The sequence below is a fragment of the Varroa jacobsoni genome, unplaced genomic scaffold, assembly GCF_002532875.2.
Source record: "Varroa jacobsoni isolate VJ856 unplaced genomic scaffold, vjacob_1.0 scaffold_1378, whole genome shotgun sequence".
Lineage (NCBI taxonomy): Eukaryota > Metazoa > Arthropoda > Arachnida > Mesostigmata > Varroidae > Varroa > Varroa jacobsoni.
In genome coordinates, this window is record NW_019214280.1 from 45,437 (window position 1) to 65,085 (window position 19,649).

Sequence of the window (19,649 nt, forward strand, 5' to 3'; positions counted from 1 at the left end):
TATAATAATTAAGGCACCTACTTTGAAATGCAAATTAGATGGATGGTGGCTGATATCGCATCCCACCGAGTCGTCTGTCTGGATCGTTATTGTCTGCTGATCATGTTGTAAACGTGAGCGCCATTGAAGGAGCGAACGAAGCGTTCAGCCATTCGCGCTTTGTACGATGACGAAAACGGCGCGTAATCTTGAAAAGATAGTCATCTCTATCGGCATACACAGACAACAAGACGACAACAGCCGATCGAGCCGCTGTTGAACGCAACTGCAGCAAAAAAGCAACGCAGTTTCAAATCTTCACAAAAAGATTAACTTCACGACCATTTAGTTCTGCTCAAGAAGCTGTATTCAGTGGTAAACCGTATACAACAGGTTTATACTTAAGAATCCTTATTACACAGCCACTGGCACTGCCATCACCTAATAAACTTCATAAGAGAGATCTACAAATTCAAATAGATAAGGTAAAATGAAATAATTCTACTACGACTGTTCGAATCACCGACAAATCTATAAAATTAGATAGAAAGAATGTTTTGTGTAATTCGATTTCTCGGCGAATGAATAACTATACTCTAGATCCGCATCTGTTTCGTATCTCGACGACAAACACGCGTATGGTGAATCTGAGAGCTTATTATAATACGTTTCAGTAACAAAGGTGCAATGTGATCTACTGCTAGTTTTTTTTATATACCCTACAAACAGTGCATTGCGCCTCTCCCTTTTTTTCTCTCCCTACCTAATAATACAAGGGCGGTGTATGGCCATAACATTTATGTGAAATAATATTTCATAGAAATTTCTCATAGAATAATTCACGTATCTTAGATGCGAGCTGCGCAAATGACAGCTTATAGGTTCTAGCAGATTCCTTTAACCGTATTACTACTACGATACACGCACATGAGACCAAATTAGCTATTAATTTGTAGTATTTTGTAATTGTAAGTGTAAATTTGTAATAACTAATAATTAATATTAACACTAGACTGGCTCTAAAACTATGTAGCATTTGCTGGTCTAAAAATATCAAATTGACTATAAACGATAGCAAGATCTGGTGCATGAGGTCATGTTGTTTACTCTGTAATCAATCTAATAAGCCCATCGCAGGCAACCTACTAAGATCGAAACAAGATCATTTAGTTCATCCGTTCTTGACAAGCACATCCGTCCGAAAATACTTTATTTCACACTAGGTAGACATACTATACAAACTCTAATGGCTTGTTACTAACCTTTTTGCCTGAAGCAAGGCAGAACAATATCTGTTAAATTACGAAGCTATTTTTCATACTTTTATAAACAACTGACTGTGAAACCTGCAGCTAGGATACGATCGTTTTAGTCTTATTGTAACAATATTGACACAACGATTTCTATTTTAAACGCATAAAGACGCGCGAATTTCTAATGGATGTTTTAATGTTGCTCGTAAGCAAGTTCGATACGAAACATATAAATGTTTCGTAACTAGTAACGATGTTTAACTGTTAATTTCTAGCCTAATGCAGCTATGTATGTATAGTCATCAAATTCATAGTTCGCTAATACCTTAGACACAAAAACAGATATTTCATCATTACAGAAATCATGTTCGCAGGTGTTTCATCGGCCTCCTCATGCTTAATTGATGTATTATGAAACTCAACCACCTGCAGATGCAGATGAGGGTCGACAATACTGCTTAACAAAATACGGATATAGATGCTTCCAGGATTTCCAGTGACGACAGTGCGACAGCTGTCTAAGTTCATCATGACCTGCAGTTTATACTCGAAGAGGACTGAAAAGAGAGAAGCAGTCCCATGGGCCATGTTTTGCTACTTTGGATTTTTCCTAATTGTGTGTCCAGGATTCGTGTGCGAATCGGCAATGGCTCTTACAAGAATAAGGCGAGCACGACTCACTAACGATGGCTTTAGGTGTTGTTACATTAGTTTATTGTACGATACATTTATAAGCACTCACATATTTGTTTATTGCATTTAGACTATGTTTAGGTTTCTTAAAAGCTAAGATTCCAGTTTAGACTGAAACAAGGTTGCAGAGTTATGAGGCAGGAGACACTAGCCCTTGACTATCTTAGGCTAGGAGTTTTTAAACAGGCCGGCCAGCCGATGTCGTTTGCCCAAGCTAAACTTCATCATTGGCTAGGTAACACATTTGAGTCATGTTCCGTAGAACGTAGCTCTTGAAATCAGCTCGCACCTCTTCCACGGATCTGTTAGCGTCCAGTTCCTGAAAGGCATTCATATACAAAACGGATATATCGAAAACTAATTGCGCTGCAATTTCAGCAATAAAACATTATTCGAATTTATAGATATTCTTGTATGTATTTACTTAGTGCTTACTACAACAGGGGCAGGAAGCTTAAACTGTGATGTCCCCCGAAGCCAATCATCGTGAAGAACATGAAGAGCCTGAAGATATTCCAAAGGAACGGCTGCTTCTTCATTCCGATTGCGCGTTCGGATCCTCTCGAGGGCTACCTCCGGATTGGTGCGCAGATATACGACGAGGTCTACACTGACGTCCTGCGTCGCGCAGATAAACTCGAGCCATTCGTTACAAATGATGCGCTCGCAATCTGTCATCATGTTGCTAATATTAAAATAAATATCACATATTTCGTTAGTGTATATATCTTGATTGTGTCCTCAACGATTGGAAAAAGCAGATATTTAAATTACTTTACCCTAACGAGTGTGTGTGCGCGTTAAGCTCAAGGGGTAAGTCATGAAGACCTATGAGTTCAGTTAACTAAGGACAATTTACCTTTCTTTTTGAGCTCGATTCACCTTTAATCAATGTATAATAATCTGCTGCAAAAACATAGGCTTTGCATTCTGCTCTTCTTTCATACTTTCCCCATTATTTGTAAAAGTCTTTGCTGTGAGAGCATATGTGCTGCATGCAACATTCAAAGCAAGCAAACTCTTTATTGAATGACGCCTCTGGTCTTCAGCCTAATCAGTCTCGAAAAAGATGCTAAATCTTATTGTAACGCAATAAATTCGCAAATCTTTACTCACGTATTAATATAGTTTTGCACAAAGCAATACCGCGCACTGTACAGTGATCTCTCCATAAGCTTAAACGTCGTTGGAACCTTTTTAGTATGCATCTGTAATCTATAAAACCACAAGTAGCTAGAGCTGTTACGTATACATAAGGTTATATATTTATTTTGTTTTCTACAAAATCTAGTGAGATCGGCAGTAGTATGCCTAAGAGCACCATCCCAATAGTATACTGAAGCTCACTCTATTTTGACCGGGAAGAAAATATTTGGCTATCCAATATATTCAACGTCTACTGCTAGCTCCCAAACAACAACGAGTTTGTGGACGCTTTCAAATTCAGCGCGATAATATGTATCGCACAACGTAAACAGCCGAGGGTATTTGGCAAGGTATGTAGTTATAGAAATAAAAAGGGGCATCGTTATATAGAAGTAATTCCCACCGCCTTAATGTGCTAGTAGAACCTTGTAATGCCGGCTAAATCGGCCAAAAGGTCATTTCACATTTGCAACATTTACCGTGTCGAATTAGTGAATTGTAACCGCTTAGTTTGTGACTTTATCTATTTGTATTTTACGTCTTTCAGGTAGTCAGAAACTCTTTATGTTTCAATGTCGAAAGACCGTTACAATGTATTCGCATCTCGGGAAAACTACAACAACCTAGTCAACCGACTTCGGGCTATCAAGAGGGGCCACGACCTTCTTGAGCAGAAGGCAGAATCGCTCACCGTAACTGATCTAATATGATATATGTTCTATATCTCATTTTATCATTCGTTGACCCATATATATATATATATATATATTATCTATATATGTATATATATATATATATGCATACACATATATATTTGAAACTGGCCGTTGGGAACATAGAGCGGTTGAACGAGCGTACGCTGACTATTCCGCACAGGTACAGAAAGATAACATTCGTGACGGGTAAATGGCTCAAAGTAACGATCCTTAGTTAGACGTAGGAAAGCGTGGATTCGATGACTCGCTTGTCGAAGCAGAAAAAATCCCTCCGAGATGTTGAAATCTCGGGCGCGTGGATTGTAACATGGCATTCCATCCACACAACATACGACAACGGTGATCGTTTAAGAGCAATCTTTTTGCACATATATTGCGGCAAACAACAGATCACATTTACAATTAGTCGGCGCCTACGTGGCTTTTTAATACGCTTTATTACCAAAAAGTAAGGTAGGCAGCATGGGGTCTTGGAAAGTTTAAGTAACTTGACGCGAGCACCTTCAATTAGTTAAGCAACTAACTGTACGTATTATAACTAATGCTTTACATAAATGTTGGTGTCTGCGTTTATTTATCTGTAAAAGATTCGACTACGCGAGTACGAAAAAATTTATCGGACCAAAAAAACCGAAATGATCAGTGTTTTCACCACAGCCATGATGGCAATTGCCGAAGCGAAATATGTCAATTCGCATTTCACACAAAGTGTCATCAATGGATACGTAGACCGTGCTTTCGTCACCGTTAAATCGCATCAAAGTCAGGTTGCTGGGGTACACGTTGTGGATTTTCAAGTCTACCGAAAGGAATTCGAACACGATCCATTTGCACTTATTGGTTTGTCTCGTGGCGGTCAGAAACTAAAAGCAGTAAGGCAATGCTTTGCGAAACTCATAGATGTACGTTGCCTTGCACGCTCATAATTAATCGACAATACTAAATATAATGGTCGTCCTTTCCTTATTTCACATGCTGTTTTTCTAATACGACTAAGTATAGAATATCTATCTCTTCAACAAAACTTCGACGAAGAATAAGAAAACTTCGCTAAAACATATACCAGTTATAATTAGCACGTAGATTTTTCATCATCTGATTACTTCAGAGCCATTTAGCTAACAGTAGTTAGGCGCCTGTGCATATGGAAGAAGTCGTATTGATATAACATAAATGCTTTGTTTAATGCTACTGCGACACGTACTGGGCTGCTTTCTCACGCGCTGGGACGGCCGTAGCTCTGCGTGACCGTCACTTCTGTACAAAAAATCGAAAAAGACCTTGCCCAGGCACTTCAATCAACAAACAGACGAATGAAGGCTCTTGAGACCTTCATAATACCTCGATTTGAGAATACGATCAGGTAAATTCGATCATGCTAAAACAGGGTCAAATAAAGGCCGCGGTGAAACAAAGGCGCAGATCTATACCAAGGCGAATGTGACAAAAATCAAAGACATAAATTCCGAGTTTAGCAGGCAGGTGTTTATACACCGTAGCCTAAGTTTGCAACTCATTTATCAATACCATTGCATTCTTCGTTTAACGACTTTTCAGCACCCTTCCAACAATTTCAGACACATTCAGGAAGAGCTTGACGAGTTGGATCGTGAATCGTTTGCCAGGATAAAGTTGATCCAAAAGAAAAAAATGCACCATTTTACAAAAGAAGACACTGACCGATACAGCACTGGATACTCCTGTCCGAAATCTCGAAGAGAGGACGACGACTGCACTACCAGCAGTCTTACTGGAAGTGGAAGCTCATGCGTAATACCGAGATGTATTCGGGGTGAGGTCCATGATGATTTAAAATATCCTTCTGACATTACCCTTCGCAATGAAATTCTAGATCTTCTTCATAACGAAGAAGATCTGGATATTATCTTCTGATCTGCCGGAAGGAAGTGTTTTTGCTTAGCTGATCCTATCTTGTTAAGGCGATTGTAAATAACGTTCTTGTTACTTACTCTGAATGATCAGTAAATAATCCGTGATTGGTTCTGTTAATCGACTTAGCTGTGCTCACTTCTTTAGAATTGAACAAAAAACCAAAGCGATAAGAAACAGTTCAATAAAAGATAAAGACAATTCGAAGATTGTGCGTCGTCTATTGACAGCAATCGCATATGAAGGAAAAACGCAAACTCAAACAGTTCTTGTGGGAAATACTGGAATGTACTGCTTAGGACTTTTCCTCCTTAGGAACTTAATATTACTAAGCTAAAATCTAAAGTGAATTAATGATAAGTTAACAGATACACAAGTTCAACCAAGTGAGTTTAGAACGAAATGTCCAGTCTAGACTCTTTACTTTTAAAATATATAGAGAAACTACCGCTCACCTTGTGAGTTGAACGTAGCTTTGAAAGGCCATGTTCCATCTGAGTGGGTCTTTGTAAATCAGTTCAAGTAGATTGTGTTTTCCACCAAGATTGGTCCATCGATGTACAGGTTCAGGCATAATGGTAATATCAGACAAATTTCCGAATGAATTGAGAAATGTCGATTTTCCCGAGCCAATATTTCCTTCAACAATGATCTTAAAAGGAATATATGCGACGGTCTCGGTTAAAAAACACTCATATTATAACGGGTACTAACCTAACGCCAGTATACTAATGTTAAAAAAATCATACCGCCGTACTTCCATTGCAGCTCTGGGTTATTTATCTACGTCTTAGTAGAAATGCAAGGAAAACCACGTATGTTGTAAAGCAGACAGTGAAGAGGCGCCAAATAAAAACCGTATCGGCTTCGAAAAGGTCTAACTTAAGTAAAACTACCCATTTGTTTTGGTCTCACCCTACTACGTATCCTCAGATAGCCGACGAACATCATGGAAGTAATTTTAAAGAATAAAAGAATGAAACAAACTTACCGTGAAATTTCTTTTGTTGATGGACTTTGGGTTTACATTCTCCATTTTGAATCGCAATGTGGCTGAAACATTTTGGAAATGATTTAGTAACGTAATGCTATATTCCAGTGTGTACTAGAAACTCATGTTTAAGCATAAATGTATTGTATGCTTCCACACAGCATTGTTTTTGCTGATGCGCTCATTCTAAATGTAGTTACAGTAAAATGTAGCTAAATCTAATTTACGTGACGTTCACTTACGGAAGCAAAAGCGTCTCCTGTTACCTCTTCATTTAATTAGGTAAATTTCGTATAAAGTTCAATTATATGTATACAAGGTGAGCTTTGCAATTTATATCTTCTCGCAGAAGCTTAATTTTAGCAGAATCGCAGAAGCTAAAAAGAAAAGAATAAACATGACCTGCTCGTATGTAACGTTAATCGCAAAAGAAATTGAAGTCTTACTCATTGTTTGGATCACATTTCTTACGGCAAAATGCATAGAAAGCTAAGTGGCTCGGTTTCATGAGGTGTGTTTATGTAAAACCAATACTACTAGGTGAAAACTCGTTTTACGTAGAATATAAAAAAAAAACTTGTAGCCACAGCGGAAAGCAGTGATTTGTCATCAAAGTTTAAGCAAAGAACAGTTATTCAATCTGCTGGCGGGATGAAACGCCAACAAAATAATGAGCTTCTTGGATTACTTGAAATCGATAGTGCACAGCATTGCATATTTTTTCGAAGAAGATCCTGCTGTATCACTTCACAGGTACAAATTGAAAAAATTTGAATTTGTAAAAAAAACTGACGTGGTTGATAGGGCACAATGATTCTATACATGCTTCTTTTAGCACGAGATTTGGAGTCGTTACTTGAACACTGTCATCACCACATGTAGCAAATTTTCGTTTCGTTAATAAGGCCAGACGAAGAGTCTCGTACAGAACTCTTTTTTATTTTTTGATTTTTAATACCGAAAATACGTATTTAGGGAATCTTCGCTGACTGAATCTTCCAAAACATAACTCCTGCTTTCGTTGGTATCAAGCGTTCGTTATGGTTAAGGGTTACTTTTTCGAGCTCATGTTGTAACACTAGCACGTATTCTAGCTAAAAAATTATGCGCATAACAAATTCTGACAAGATAATCAGTTGTATCAGAAAGGGTAAGTTAAAGCTCCTTAAAACTGAAGGTTGGTTCAGCATGTATCCACTGCTCTTCAAAGTCAGTTTTTTTTTAAAACTTCAATTAAAAAAAATTGATCTTGAATTTTGAACCATTTTGTACAGATATAAACATTGGTTTATAATCCGTATAATTAATGTGCTTAAACCAGTAGTTTTTAACCGATAGAATCGATAGAAAGAGCCTGCCGATACTTTTGACAAAAATAATAGCTCTTAAATAGATGCACGCAAAGCACGAATATGAGAGCTATTGTAAAACTGTGTGATAACCTGTTTTTTTTCGAAGTATCTGCAAACAACGTGTTTATTGTGTAATTTTTTAAAAAAAAAACGCATTCGATTACTAATTAACTTCGTATTTAACTACTAACAGTCTAGGCGTAAAAGCATGTTGTATATCCGCTCATTGGTGTGGCCAAATATAGGAAAGTATGCTTGAATGCCAGTTAGTTTAGACCATGTTTGCTATGTTAGTACATTTTCGGCACCGTAGACGTTAGTAATTAACGAATTAGATGGTCATACCCTGAACAGCATCTGACGTAAAAAATCTGTACTGCTTATGTCACAGACATGTTATTTAGTTATTACTCGAAACAAGTGTCACCTAAAAATTCGACTGAATTAGCATCACTTTCAACAACAAAAATGTGCACCTGCGAATTTCTAATCCTGGCAGCTAGGACGGGTTAACAACGGATTACACGATAAATAGAAAAGCAGTCGTCAGAACGGAGCGAAATAGCACTAAATACTGTTTAGGTTTTGGCGCCGAAAAGAACGATCACAAAGAGCCCCGCATACAGCTGAGTGGCGGAGACGCACTATCAACCAGCTGATGTTACTCCAGTACCAAGAACGATATAAAAGAAGCGCACTTTTTACTTTGGCTTACTTTTTTTTAATACTTTTTTTAATAACTTTTTTTTGTTTACTAATTACTAATATTTTGTAAAATTAAACGTCTTTCAAAGTTTGTGGGTTATACAATACTTCGCTGAATTCTAACCTATTTCTACAGTTCGGTTCTATTTTACGCGGGTCAACCACTGCTGCCATTGATTCGTTAGGTACTAACCTTTTCGAAGTCGAGTTACTAAGTGCCGGTTAAGAGCAGATGCAGACCTTAATAGTGCAAGAAGCATGCCGTCATAGAAAACCCGTATGTTTGGACATCTTCTTCGGCCTTCGAGCAAGACTGCGCACTTATACTTCAGTGATTGTCAACTAACAAACTAATATAGCTGGTAATCTGATGCGCGATGAAGAAACACAAAATGGTGTTGCCATGCCTTGCATAAATCGGCGAAGCTTGACATAGACTTAAATAGGCGGATGCTGCCTAAGGCGGCGTTGAAACTATGAGTAAATGCATCATAAAGCCCGATAATTGTTTGTCTCTTGCCAGATTATTCAGTACTGACAAAGTGGACACGACTATTGCTCTTTGAGCTAAATGAAAGAATTCACAATTTTTTATTTCAGATGTGGCATCGATCTGAACTACCAGGTTAAAATCAGCTGTTTGACCACAGGATTTCGAAATTAGACTAGTTTCTGCGCCACTCTCCACAGGAGCTATCTGGCTATATTTCGAATTTCCCTCTATGTTCTATCAGCTGGTGTTAGCGCTTGCGCATATCAAAGAAAGCCAAATTACAAACATGTCTATTACATCTTTTGCAATGCCACCAAATAATTAGTTTTACCGTGGTTTAACATCTGGTTCAGCCAACTTAGTTTGGACATTTTTCTTTGCAGAGAGTTGCGCGCTTGCCCTCGTTGCCACCCCCGAAACACCTATTTATTTTTCACTTAGCAGAAGCAAATCCTTCTTATTTGTCACTGTTAGTGCCTCAAAGGCTAGCATCAGTTACACATCTCAGTAAGCAAATATGTTTGGCAGCTGCAAGATTTAATTAATCAGAACCTTAAAAGTCTATTTGACAGTAAGTTTAATGGAAATTTAGAAAAGTTGCCGCAGCGGCATATATTCCATTGATTTGTCTAAAACAGAAACAGATGTATAGACTCCATATAAATTAATATCTCCATATAAACATTTTGTTCGTTTCAACATTCGTTCAAAAAACGAACGAGTGTCACATAGAAGGTGATTCCATGTTTAGGCTTCGGTTATAGTTCAACGATAATTTCTTTTTAAAATGGTGAACCGAATTATGAAACAAAACAGATGTTTCCAATAAAATCGGCAAATTTACTTGCCGAAACCAAACCGACTGATTGGTGAGGTGCTCGGCTCACCTAAAGATGCTCCCACATCAAAACTCCTTTCTTGTTGTTACATTCTTCGGAAGGATTTGTCGGTTATATTGTTGACTTAAGCCTTCTTTGCGTATGTAAATATCATACTTACCGTTTTTCTTTTGAGTATATGTCTTATTTATGAAAGCAGTGCGATCAGTTCATTTCCGTAGGATCTGGAGTCCGATTCGACAAAGATACATTTTAGTCAGAGAGCACACCGTCGTCACACACTCACAACGTCGATGTCCTTTGCGGATATGCTCACGACACTTCATGAAGTTCCCATGCCTTTTCCGTCTATACAAATTTACAAACTTTGGATGAGGATAATGGGTTAAAGCTTTCTTGTAAAAGTAACGTGCAGAAGGAAACTTGTATATGTTATTATTATTGGTAGTAATAAAAACTTGTTATTTTAAGCTCAGAATTAGGTTGCTGGAAACACTTATGAACGAATAACGGCCTTATTTGCTCATTAATTTAGGTATTCCTAAAATTACACGAAAGAGTAATTTTTCTAAAAGCTTGACCTATTTTTAACAGATTATGTTGTCACCACATAAGCTGTACTTTGTAAGTTGCGGCCTACAGCTAGGATATGGAATATCTTTATTTGTCTATCACTTATTTACATTTCTGTCAGGTTCATATACAAGTTGAATAGAAAATAAGAATAATTTTATAATGTTTAATAATATTATAAATATACAATTGCGAAGTGTAAGTGTGAAGTATCTACTTCGGGAAAAAGCTAGCGTTTATGGCATAATCGATTTGAAAAAATGTTTCAATGACTTCTCACTTTACATAAAAAGGACCGGTAACTTAATCAAAAATAAGTTCGTTTATTTGCATAATACGTTTACTGTACACGTCATTAATATTTGGTTTACTTTAATCGCGTTCCCATACACTCTATCATTCATATTATTCTCATGAACAATCACTTGGTAGAGATGTCTTGCGGAAAACCATCACCATTTTTGTCATCTCTATGCAAAGTGGACGAAGAATCAAGACTTACTCTCGTTGCTTAATTAGCGGCTATTTCCGTTAACAGAAAGTAAGAGATTGTGCTTTATATCCATCGTGATTCTTGTTATCAATTATTACGATTAGTTCGTACTAATATTTTATTTAATGTATATACAACTTTCCGGTATGACAAGTTCATCTTACAACGATGGCGTATTCTGTTCCTGTTAGTAGCTAAATCATTCAGAATGCATCTAAATGCGCACCTAGAATTCCTTCACAGGTAGTAAATATTTCGTTATATGTAATGCTCCAAAAGTTAACGAGCAATTATTGATATGTAGAATGTATGTGCACCTCTCCTCTTAATCTCACTTTATCCTTTGTCTCGTATCTTACAGTGGCACTCAATATTGCCTTGCATTACTTATAGTATATTTATATACAACGAATACTTGCAAATTGGTTTTGCAGAAAACTACAAATAGGAGTACATTGAAATCTATTTAAATTCAAACATCTTAGGCAGTGACAAACAGTGCACGTGAACTGAGCCTAAGCAATACCTCAACAATTCTGCCACGCCACTTGGCTTGAGGAACAGATAGGATTATACACATTGTGCCTACTGATTATTGTAAATAACCAAGATAATATATTATTAGTGGCTTAGTCTCCCCATTTCAACAACTGAGTCTTCTTTTTTAGCATACAACAACTTAACTACCGATAAAGGCAACAGTTGAAAATGAGCTGTAGGAAAGCTCACAATACCTCGAAATTCTTGTTTGGGATCTATCGCCTACCCGAATGTGAACTCGCATATGCGTTACACTGAGTAACCCCGCTACTTTCCATCGAATTTGTCCTGCTTCCGAGCAATTTATTTTAATGAACATGGCTAACATTTTCTAGGCGCACTATCTGAATGACACCGGCAAATAAAAACAACAACATGATGGATATAGTTTGGGAAAGCCAAGACAATGGCGTTCTTTGGTTGAACCAATTTCCCGAAGGTAATTTTCTCCAGGAACTGGAAAAACTGAACGCATCTACAGTTAGACAAATTTATGAAAATTTGTATACTATTTCTGTACAAAGAAGAGGTACACTATACTTTTAGGGTATCCCGCCGCACAGATCTCTCAATGATAAAGCGATTTATATCTTAATAATAATGTTTTAATGTACAAATGTGTTACACTCTAACTATTAGTATTATTAGTGCACAAAGAAACCCTCGCTGCTTGTTAACTAAACGTAATAAATCTTCTAAAGGGTTTGTTTATTCAGTCATTTCAAAAGGCATCCTTTACAAGTTTCTCTTTTGAGTAGAGTTTACTGTGCAGGGCATACCACGTCACCATTGAGAGAAAAATATTTTGCTAAGGTGGCACTATACATAAACACGGCGTTCCCTAAACTAGTTAAATCAGCCCAACAAAGCTTCAGAAGCGCAGTTGCCAAAAGAAAAGCAATAGCCCAAAGAGCTTTCGCAGACGAACCGTTGTGCTCGTGTATCACTGTGCTGTATACGGTGTGTGTGGTACGGGCATCCCAATCCTTGTATTCAGATTTCCCGCTGACTAATCCGTTTAGTCCGCTGCGAATTTCAGTATGGGGCCAACTACGTTGATACTGCGTCGGTGTATTGTAGAATGAGTTTGCTTGCCGGGACGCTGAAGGATACACGGATTCTATAAAACATGTTTGTTAATGTTAGGGAAAATTAATTCCCAGAAATACAAAAAAGAAAACGTTTTTGATGAGTTTAGCGGTTTGTGAATCGATAACTCTAGTATGTCAGTGCAGGATATAGTGAAATAAATAGCAATAATCATAATAGAAGCCGATCGGTATCATAGAAGACATAAGTTACATATTCCAAACAGGTATAACAACCAAGCAGAACCAATACGGCAATACACGTAACGATTTATGTTCAATTACGTGTCTTAGACAGACATATGAGCACACGCAATTCCGACAAGGTCAGTCAAGTCAGGCCCATATTAATATATCAGCACCACTCTCTTTTCTGTCTCTTTCTTTTAGAAAAAACCTGTATAATATATATATATATATAAGATCGTTAAAAAAATAAGCCTAACCTTAACTGTTTATATTTAATAGGATGCTTTGTGTATTACTTTTTATAAAATGAGACGAATTAAGACCAAAAGAGAAGTTTGGTAATTCTGTAAAATTACAAAAAAAAAATGCTTAACCCGTGAGAAACGCACCCTCACTAGACGTCAATGAGCTGTCTTGGCTTGGCGGCGGTGTTAGATTATTATAGTTTTCCTCAAAGAATTGTGACTGTTTTATGGAGCACTTTTGCCGTTTTCTCTCATTGTTCTGTCGTCTATCGAAGAGATCGCTAAGTCTGCTGGGCCGCAATACACTGGCATTCCTAGGGGGGCCCGACGCATTTTCGAAAGGTGATATATTACAAAGTGACTCTAATCTATTACTACGAGCACCGCTGCTCCGTCTTCCACCAAATAGTCCACTAATGAGGTCTGAATATGCTCTCGGTGTTGACGCTGGCTTGATAGGACCAAATGTGGAAGCAGACATGCCAAATCCTGGCGATGATCGTCTGGCGGACCCCAGACTGAGAGAACTAATGCGTGATCCTAAATCAAAGGGTGCCCAGGAGGTCCAGTCGCGGGTGCGCAGAAAGGTGCGATATGCAGGGGACAAAAGCGGAGCTAAAGCCTTTGACAGGTCGGGTAAAGCAGTAAAGGTCGCTTTTAAAAGAGGCCTGAAATAAAATAATTAACCCAATATCATAAACGGTAAGTGGTGATACAATGACGAGGTGACGCCCAATGCGAAAACATAGATATTTAGAGGTGAAAAAGCATAATAGAGTAACCAAAATATTAGAGTCAAATTAAACTTTAAATGTTATGCCTTTTAATAAAACTAACCGGCCTTTTGGTGTATGAACCGTTTACCCGTATAACGTTTATAAGGGTTTAAGTTGGCCTAACCTAGGAATGGCTCTGCTTCTTCAATGCTTGCAAGATATGTCAAATTTTTTCAAGCCATTCGTTGACACAATATTACTATAAGAAACAGACAGAAAATGTTCAAACGTAATTTTTCTATTTAAAAAATCTAAAAATACACTTGTTATATGGTACGCTGAAATCGAACTCAAATGGAGTTAATATAATTCATTTCCTTCGTGAAATTCATATACCCACAATATGTGAATTGCCGTGTAAGCCAAAATTTGCGGTCGTTCCCTAGTACGAGTAAAGCGTACTAGGAAAATATCTTTTGCTTGCATAACCAACCTCACAAGAACAAATATCGTATGTACCTTAAGTCTCGTTACCTTTTACGCCCACAAAGTCTTGCAATAAAAGATTCAATAGGCTTCACAAAAGCGACAAGCCCACAAACTATCGAAAAGGCATTCAGGACGGTAAGCGATAATGGATGCACAATCTTGCTGGTTACCACGGGCAACAGTGTTGAACCATTCATCGTTAACTGAACGGCAACCGAAACGCTCCTTAAAATTATCGTCCACAACAGAGCTCTGCAAAAGATGACCATATTAAATCAATATCACCTTAATCTATTGAACGTTACAAAAATATAGGCTTTATTTACAAAACACAATTTGATAGAGCTAACATTGCATGATCCTATTATTATTGCTATAATTAGCACATATTTTTTTACGAAATAAAAATTACGTTCATGACAAACCTGTTGTGGACAACCCCGGACAATATCAGTACTAGGGCAGCCGAAAAGGGTACGAGCCTAGTCCAGCCTTCGTCAAATAAAGGCGCAAATGAAATTGCTGATATAGCGCACACGATTAACTCTGTCAACTCCGAGTTAATGAACCGCTCAAGACGCCTATACCAACGAGATGCTTCGAGCGACATTACATGGGGCAACAGCTTTGCGTCCTACGAATCCATGATGTGAGTCGTAAAAAAAATCGGGAATATATGATTTGTCAAAGCGCTAACATTACATATGAACTAGAAGAACAGATGAAAAAGAGCATGTACAATACATGTATAGCTGCAAGAAATCTATAACTGAAATTGCCCTTATTGATTTATCTTTAAAGTAACCGATGCCACAAAGGAGTGCGTCTAAGAGGACGCCGGAACAACCGATATCGTCACAGTAAAATGAATACGCCGCGTAATTAATGCTTAATATGGTAATTAAGGTAAAGAAAAGCTGTAGTGTCGACAACAAACCTGATAAGCAAGCCTGGTTCGAACATGGTTTTTACAAGCCGTACAGAGCGGATGGATGGTCTCCAAACGGCGACAGTATTCTTTGAATTCTGTCTCCTCATTGACTGAATCTGAAATGACGAAAAAAAAGGAAAACATTTTAAAAAATCAATAATAAGCGGCGCACCTATATATATTCCAATGAATATTATAAACACAAGTAGCACATTATTAATATAAATTATGAGACAATTTGTTTTACTTTGTAATGGCAATGAATCAAAGCAATAGTTTACCTTTAGGCTCGAATTGATTACGGCATTTCACTTTAATGGCCTGCCGATGGTTGCACAACTCACAAAGCCCATTATGATACATCTTAAGGGTCTTTCCAGACGGGGTGGCCCCTACTGAAAAAACATTCATCCTGGGATCCCTCTGCGCAGGAATATCCTTATTGTAGTCACCGAGAGCAGAAAAACCATTGTACTGTTCGCAATGCAAACAATCAAAATGGTTTCGGTTGGCCAGAGGAAGCCGGTTTAGGCCACCACAGAACCAGCATCGTACCCGCACGGGAAGAACTGGCCTGTTGGAATCAGCACAAGCGAAACGTGATTCATTAGCAAATTCAAAGGATCAAAAGAAAATCAAAAGTCTCGCTCTTCCAGTGGGCGGTCCATATAAACATTTCAATAATAAATTTGTTAGAATATATGCCACCCGCTATATTATATACGTGGGAAATTACATATTAAGTAAGGTATATAGACGCACCCTATGAAAAATACATGAGGATTAAATATTTCTACAAAATAAATTAGTCTTATTTTAAAGAAGGAATCCAAATGAGGAAGTGTGCTACTGTTTCATTTGTAGCTGCGAAGGTTACGAAAAAAGTTGTGAAGCGAATACATTAGCCTAGGTTTGTCTTACTCTTTCTTACAAAGTACTAGCTAGATTCAAGAGATTAATATAGATGTTTTCGACAATTAATCAGGTACCCAAAGCTATGCACAGATTTGTTTACAGTAGGCGTGAATTATCGAAAAAACGTTTCGATGTATGGTGATAGGTTGTCTGATGTATCGACAGTTCGTCCTAACAGCTTTCTCTTGTTTAAAGTGCTCTGCTATGCGGCACGCAGCCAGCGGTCCTAACCATCGCATCTAAATTGCTGCAGAACTTCTATTCTTTAGTCAGCGGTTTGCTGCCATTTTCGACACTTATCGTTCGATAATATCGGCTCAGATGTGAAACATCTAAATTCATATTCATTCACATTTGAGTAGATTCTTCAATTTTCTTGTATTAAGTCGACTTGCATCATAAAGGTTCTGTTATTGTCAATGTCGCCCAAGGCCATTGTTAAGGAGTCATTGTGTTTAATACATTAAAGAATTGTATTTTACGTTAGGTTTTCTGTTCTCCGAAAGTGCTCCACTGCGTTTAATTATTCAAAATGTATTGTTGGGCGAAACAGAGTATTCTACTACCACAAAAGTCCACCTCTCCTCGTCGCTTTGGTTTGATGCGACCACTTTTTTGGTGGTAATAGTTTTTATTACTGCGCGTTCGTATGCTAGGCTGGGCATCGGGCTATAGCATCTTTTTCATTTCAAGTCTAGTATATTGTCACAGAACTGGCATGTAACTACTGCCTGTGTGCCTTTTTAAGTGCACATCCCCTTCATTTTAGATAGGTAGGCGTTACGGTTATAGTTGATTTCCCTTCCGGTAATGTCGTCGTTTGGGGTGGTAGAGTCCTTTCCGCTTCTGACTCTTCCCTTGAAGACACCATTATTGAACTTTCTGTCAGCTAAAGTCTATGTCCCACTTGCACTTTAATATTCAATAAGACTTTGATATCCCGGCAGGAACGTGCGTTCAAGATCAGGTCATCTACGTACAATTCTCGTGTTATCCTAAATTTTTTTAAGAATGTAAAATCTTTTCTGTGACCTGATCAGTTCTTAAATTTCTAATTCGTTTTTCTCAAAACTCAAACCAGCTCAGTAATATCGAGGAGTCCTGTGTTAAGCCTTTAGTGATCTCGAGTTTTCCCACTTTCAGATGATCCGGCGGGCTTCCTCATAAAGCAATTTAACGATTACTATTGGTGAGCAGTTCACACCGCATAGGTACTCTAGTACTCATCCACAGCCCACGCTGTCATGTCTTCTGCTGACATAAAGTAACGCATAATGTCTAGCTATCTCACACGTCTATGTCAGTGTAAATTCATATTTTTTTTCTTACGTCTTGTACCTAATCTTTCTTAATCCCTTTGCACTACTCGTTCAATTCCTTATCAGCACCCCAAATCCTAGGACTTGTAGAGTGATACATTTATTACTACTGTAAACATCTTCTAATTTGTCCTCGGCATTTGAGCCGATACTATTTATAATAGTATTTTACTACTTTATAATAACCATGTTTTAAAAAATTCAGTTTTAACAAGTTTTATGACTATAACGAAGTTTATATATGAAACGCTTATATAGATAAAAAAATATATGCTTCTATATATATATGTATATTTTTGTGGAAATAGTGTTGCGCGAACTAATGTGTTCCATTTGTGTTAAATTGAAAACTCGTGTTCAAATGATATTGTGGGAAGGGCTATAGCTACTAGAAAATAGCTGGCCATTATTCGGCACTACCTATATTACGAATACAATAAAGCTTTTATCTGCGCGTAAGTAAGCGAAGCAGGCGCGGGGCGAAGCACGCGAGTGGCGGTCGAGTTTTATTTCAAAACTTACCAAAGGAACTTGCAGATAACGATAACCAAAACGGCGCTTGCCGTAAGCGCGGAGACAACAATGGTCATGTGATCCGGCTTAAGCACATCCTGACTCCAATCGGTTGCGGCTGTGGTCCGGTGCCACGAATTGGTCAAATGCAACCACCAACCTTTTAACACTTCTAGAGACATCGTAGTTCACAGAATTTTGCAGGTCAACTCACACGACAGGAGATGACCCTGCAGAAAATTGGCGCATTTACTATCGGAGTCACCGCCCTCAAAACCCGCGTGCTGAGGTCCTGGTATTGGTGCGGGCGCGGATTGTTGTGTTTTTAGCGCAGAGCTCCTGACCCAGCCGGCGAACATTTCTCATGAATGAGCGCATCAACGCCGGTACATTCTGTTAGGTAGTTTGGCGGGCGGTTCGTGCTGTTAACGACGCCATGAATGTTGCAAAAAAAATCAATATCTGTGTACTATACAACTCAAAAGGCATGTCTCATCTTTTATTTGTTTGTCGAACCGAAAGCGACCTCTTGAAGAGGTTGTACTGGGCTGATTTTTTCTAAATTAATAGAGATTCATCATAAGAGGCTCTGTACAAATAGAGCTGACCGGCCACATACTGATCTCCCTAAAGGGAACAATTTGCTATTTTCCCATAGAGTTTAATGCTCATTTGGTTTGTCGTAAGCCAACGCCAGTAACTTCATTTGCATTTTTCATCTTTGATAACAACACCATATCAGCATCGTCCATGCTGGTATAACATCAGATGCAGAAAACAGGCGCGGGACACCGACTGGTCGCACTCTATTATCAATTAACGATATCCAAAAGTATAGTAAGACTAGTGAGGCACTTTAGGCCCACCATCACAAAATTAAGGTGACTTTTTGCATAAACTGAAGTCAGCGCTAGCTTTAAATTCATTTTTGGTTGGACCGTTGGCATAAAAATTTTAGATGCCTTGCAGTTTTTAAGAAATTTCTTCAAGTGGGATTTCAATGGTTATAAAAAATTTAACTGTAAAAATAATATTTCCAAAGATTCATATACCTGCATTACTAAACTAAACGTGGTGTAGTTGCCTTTTTACGCAACTCTATTCTTATTATTATTGTATTGGTTATTGTATTACCTCTGCTAAGTATCTAACGCTGGAAAAGAGCAGGCTAATTCGTCAAATTGACATCTCAATTAGCGTCAAAACCATTGACTACCTCTTTAAAGAAGTGCAGACATACACGTCTAAGATGCTTAAGTGAAGACCCTTTCAGCCTCAGCAAACCTCCTCTACATTTACTTAACTACAGCATATAGCGTGCAAATGTCCGTATATTTAAAAAATAAAATGCCTAAATTCATGTTCTGTATTGCCACCCATTGTACGCTAAACGTTACACGCAAACATCACTGTTCATGTACTGTACGATCTGCTCAGGGTTTTCGGTTGTCTGAATTTTGTTTAGCTGTGAGTCGCTCTTCCCAGATCTAGGCCAAGGCCGTAGCGTTACCTTTTTTTTGGGTTTAGCATTTTTTCAAATATTTCTTTGTTAGACAAAATTTGTTGCCATATTCATCATTC

The 19,649-nt window shown here is 38.0% G+C and overlaps 3 protein-coding genes and 1 long non-coding RNA gene across 13 annotated transcripts in view; 1 reads left to right on the plus strand and 3 right to left on the minus strand.

Moving 5' to 3' along the window:
• The window catches only part of LOC111269326 (uncharacterized), a 9,851-nt gene extending 9,742 nt beyond the window's left edge, over nt 1–109 (minus strand). Inside the window, exon 1 of one of the 2 annotated variants that reach the window (XR_002685722.2) lies at nt 22–109. This is a non-coding gene — a long non-coding RNA (uncharacterized LOC111269326). The remainder of the gene's footprint in view (nt 1–21) is intronic. The other variant, XR_015314547.1, reaches the window with a different exon arrangement.
• Nucleotides 1–6,657, plus strand: part of LOC111269324 (V-type proton ATPase subunit D) — an 8,960-nt gene extending 2,303 nt beyond the window's left edge. Inside the window, exons 2-6 of one of the 5 annotated variants that reach the window (XM_022848816.2) lie at nt 3,619–3,763; nt 4,375–4,689; nt 5,026–5,150; nt 5,365–5,579; nt 6,446–6,657. In XM_022848816.2, coding sequence (XP_022704551.1) covers nt 3,644–3,763; nt 4,375–4,689; nt 5,026–5,150; nt 5,365–5,579; nt 6,446–6,471 — 801 coding nt within the window. In that variant the 5' untranslated portion in view covers nt 3,619–3,643 and the 3' untranslated portion in view covers nt 6,472–6,657. Of the gene's footprint in view, nt 1–1,606; nt 1,721–3,146; nt 3,422–3,618; nt 3,764–4,374; nt 4,690–5,025; nt 5,151–5,344; nt 6,127–6,445 lie in introns of those variants that run through there. The other 4 variants (XM_022848815.1, XM_022848811.2, XM_022848817.2 and 1 more) reach the window with 4 other exon arrangements.
• Nucleotides 1,145–9,354, minus strand: LOC111269325 (thymidine kinase 2, mitochondrial). 4 transcript variants are annotated; one of them, XM_022848818.2, is made up of 6 exons: nt 8,919–9,348; nt 6,669–6,730; nt 6,133–6,329; nt 3,042–3,140; nt 2,361–2,610; nt 1,145–2,244 (listed from the first exon to the last, which is right to left on the minus strand). In XM_022848818.2, exons 1-6 carry the CDS (start codon nt 8,983–8,985, stop codon nt 2,140–2,142), a joined length of 780 nt encoding a protein of 259 aa, XP_022704553.1. In that variant the 5' UTR covers nt 8,986–9,348; the 3' UTR covers nt 1,145–2,139. The 4 variants fall into 4 exon arrangements, with proteins under 4 accessions (XP_022704553.1, XP_022704555.1, XP_022704556.1 ...); XM_022848820.2 differs by lacking the exon at nt 8,919–9,348 and adding an exon at nt 8,497–8,628; XM_022848821.2 differs by lacking the exon at nt 8,919–9,348 and adding an exon at nt 8,366–8,466.
• Nucleotides 9,355–10,933: 1,579 nt separating this feature from the next.
• Nucleotides 10,934–18,433, minus strand: LOC111269322 (uncharacterized). 2 transcript variants are annotated; one of them, XM_022848810.2, is made up of 7 exons: nt 18,078–18,433; nt 15,603–15,895; nt 15,328–15,437; nt 14,816–15,024; nt 14,436–14,642; nt 13,330–13,853; nt 10,934–12,765 (listed from the first exon to the last, which is right to left on the minus strand). In XM_022848810.2, the coding sequence occupies exons 1-7, from the start codon at nt 18,248–18,250 to the stop codon at nt 12,425–12,427; spliced, it is 1,857 nt and encodes a 618-aa protein (XP_022704545.1). In that variant the 5' UTR covers nt 18,251–18,433; the 3' UTR covers nt 10,934–12,424. The 2 variants fall into 2 exon arrangements, with proteins under 2 accessions (XP_022704545.1, XP_022704544.1); XM_022848809.2 differs by having other exon boundaries at nt 10,934–12,783; nt 18,078–18,432.
• Nucleotides 18,434–19,649: the final 1,216 nt, after the last annotated feature.

What these genes read in the sequence shown, in the direction of transcription:
- LOC111269322 (XM_022848809.2), bottom strand. Translation starts at nt 18,250, where the DNA reads ATGTCTCTAGAAGTGTTAAAAGGTTGGTGGTTGCATTTGACCAATTCG. An exon ending in GTTATCTGCAAGTTCCTTTG is followed by an intron (nt 15,896 to 18,077) that starts GTAAGTTTTGAA and finishes TGATTCCAACAG; the next exon opens with GCCAGTTCTTCCCGTGCGGG. An exon ending in GAACCAGGCTTGCTTATCAG is followed by an intron (nt 15,025 to 15,327) that starts GTTTGTTGTCGA and finishes ATGGATTCGTAG; the next exon opens with GACGCAAAGCTGTTGCCCCA.
- LOC111269325 (XM_022848818.2), bottom strand. Translation starts at nt 8,985, where the DNA reads ATGCTTCTTGCACTATTAAGGTCTGCATCTGCTCTTAACCGGCACTTA. An exon ending in GTGCAAAACTATATTAATAC is followed by an intron (nt 2,611 to 3,041) that starts GTGAGTAAAGAT and finishes TTTTAATATTAG; the next exon opens with CAACATGATGACAGATTGCG. An exon ending in AGCTTCCTGCCCCTGTTGTA is followed by an intron (nt 2,245 to 2,360) that starts GTAAGCACTAAG and finishes AATGCCTTTCAG; the next exon opens with GAACTGGACGCTAACAGATC.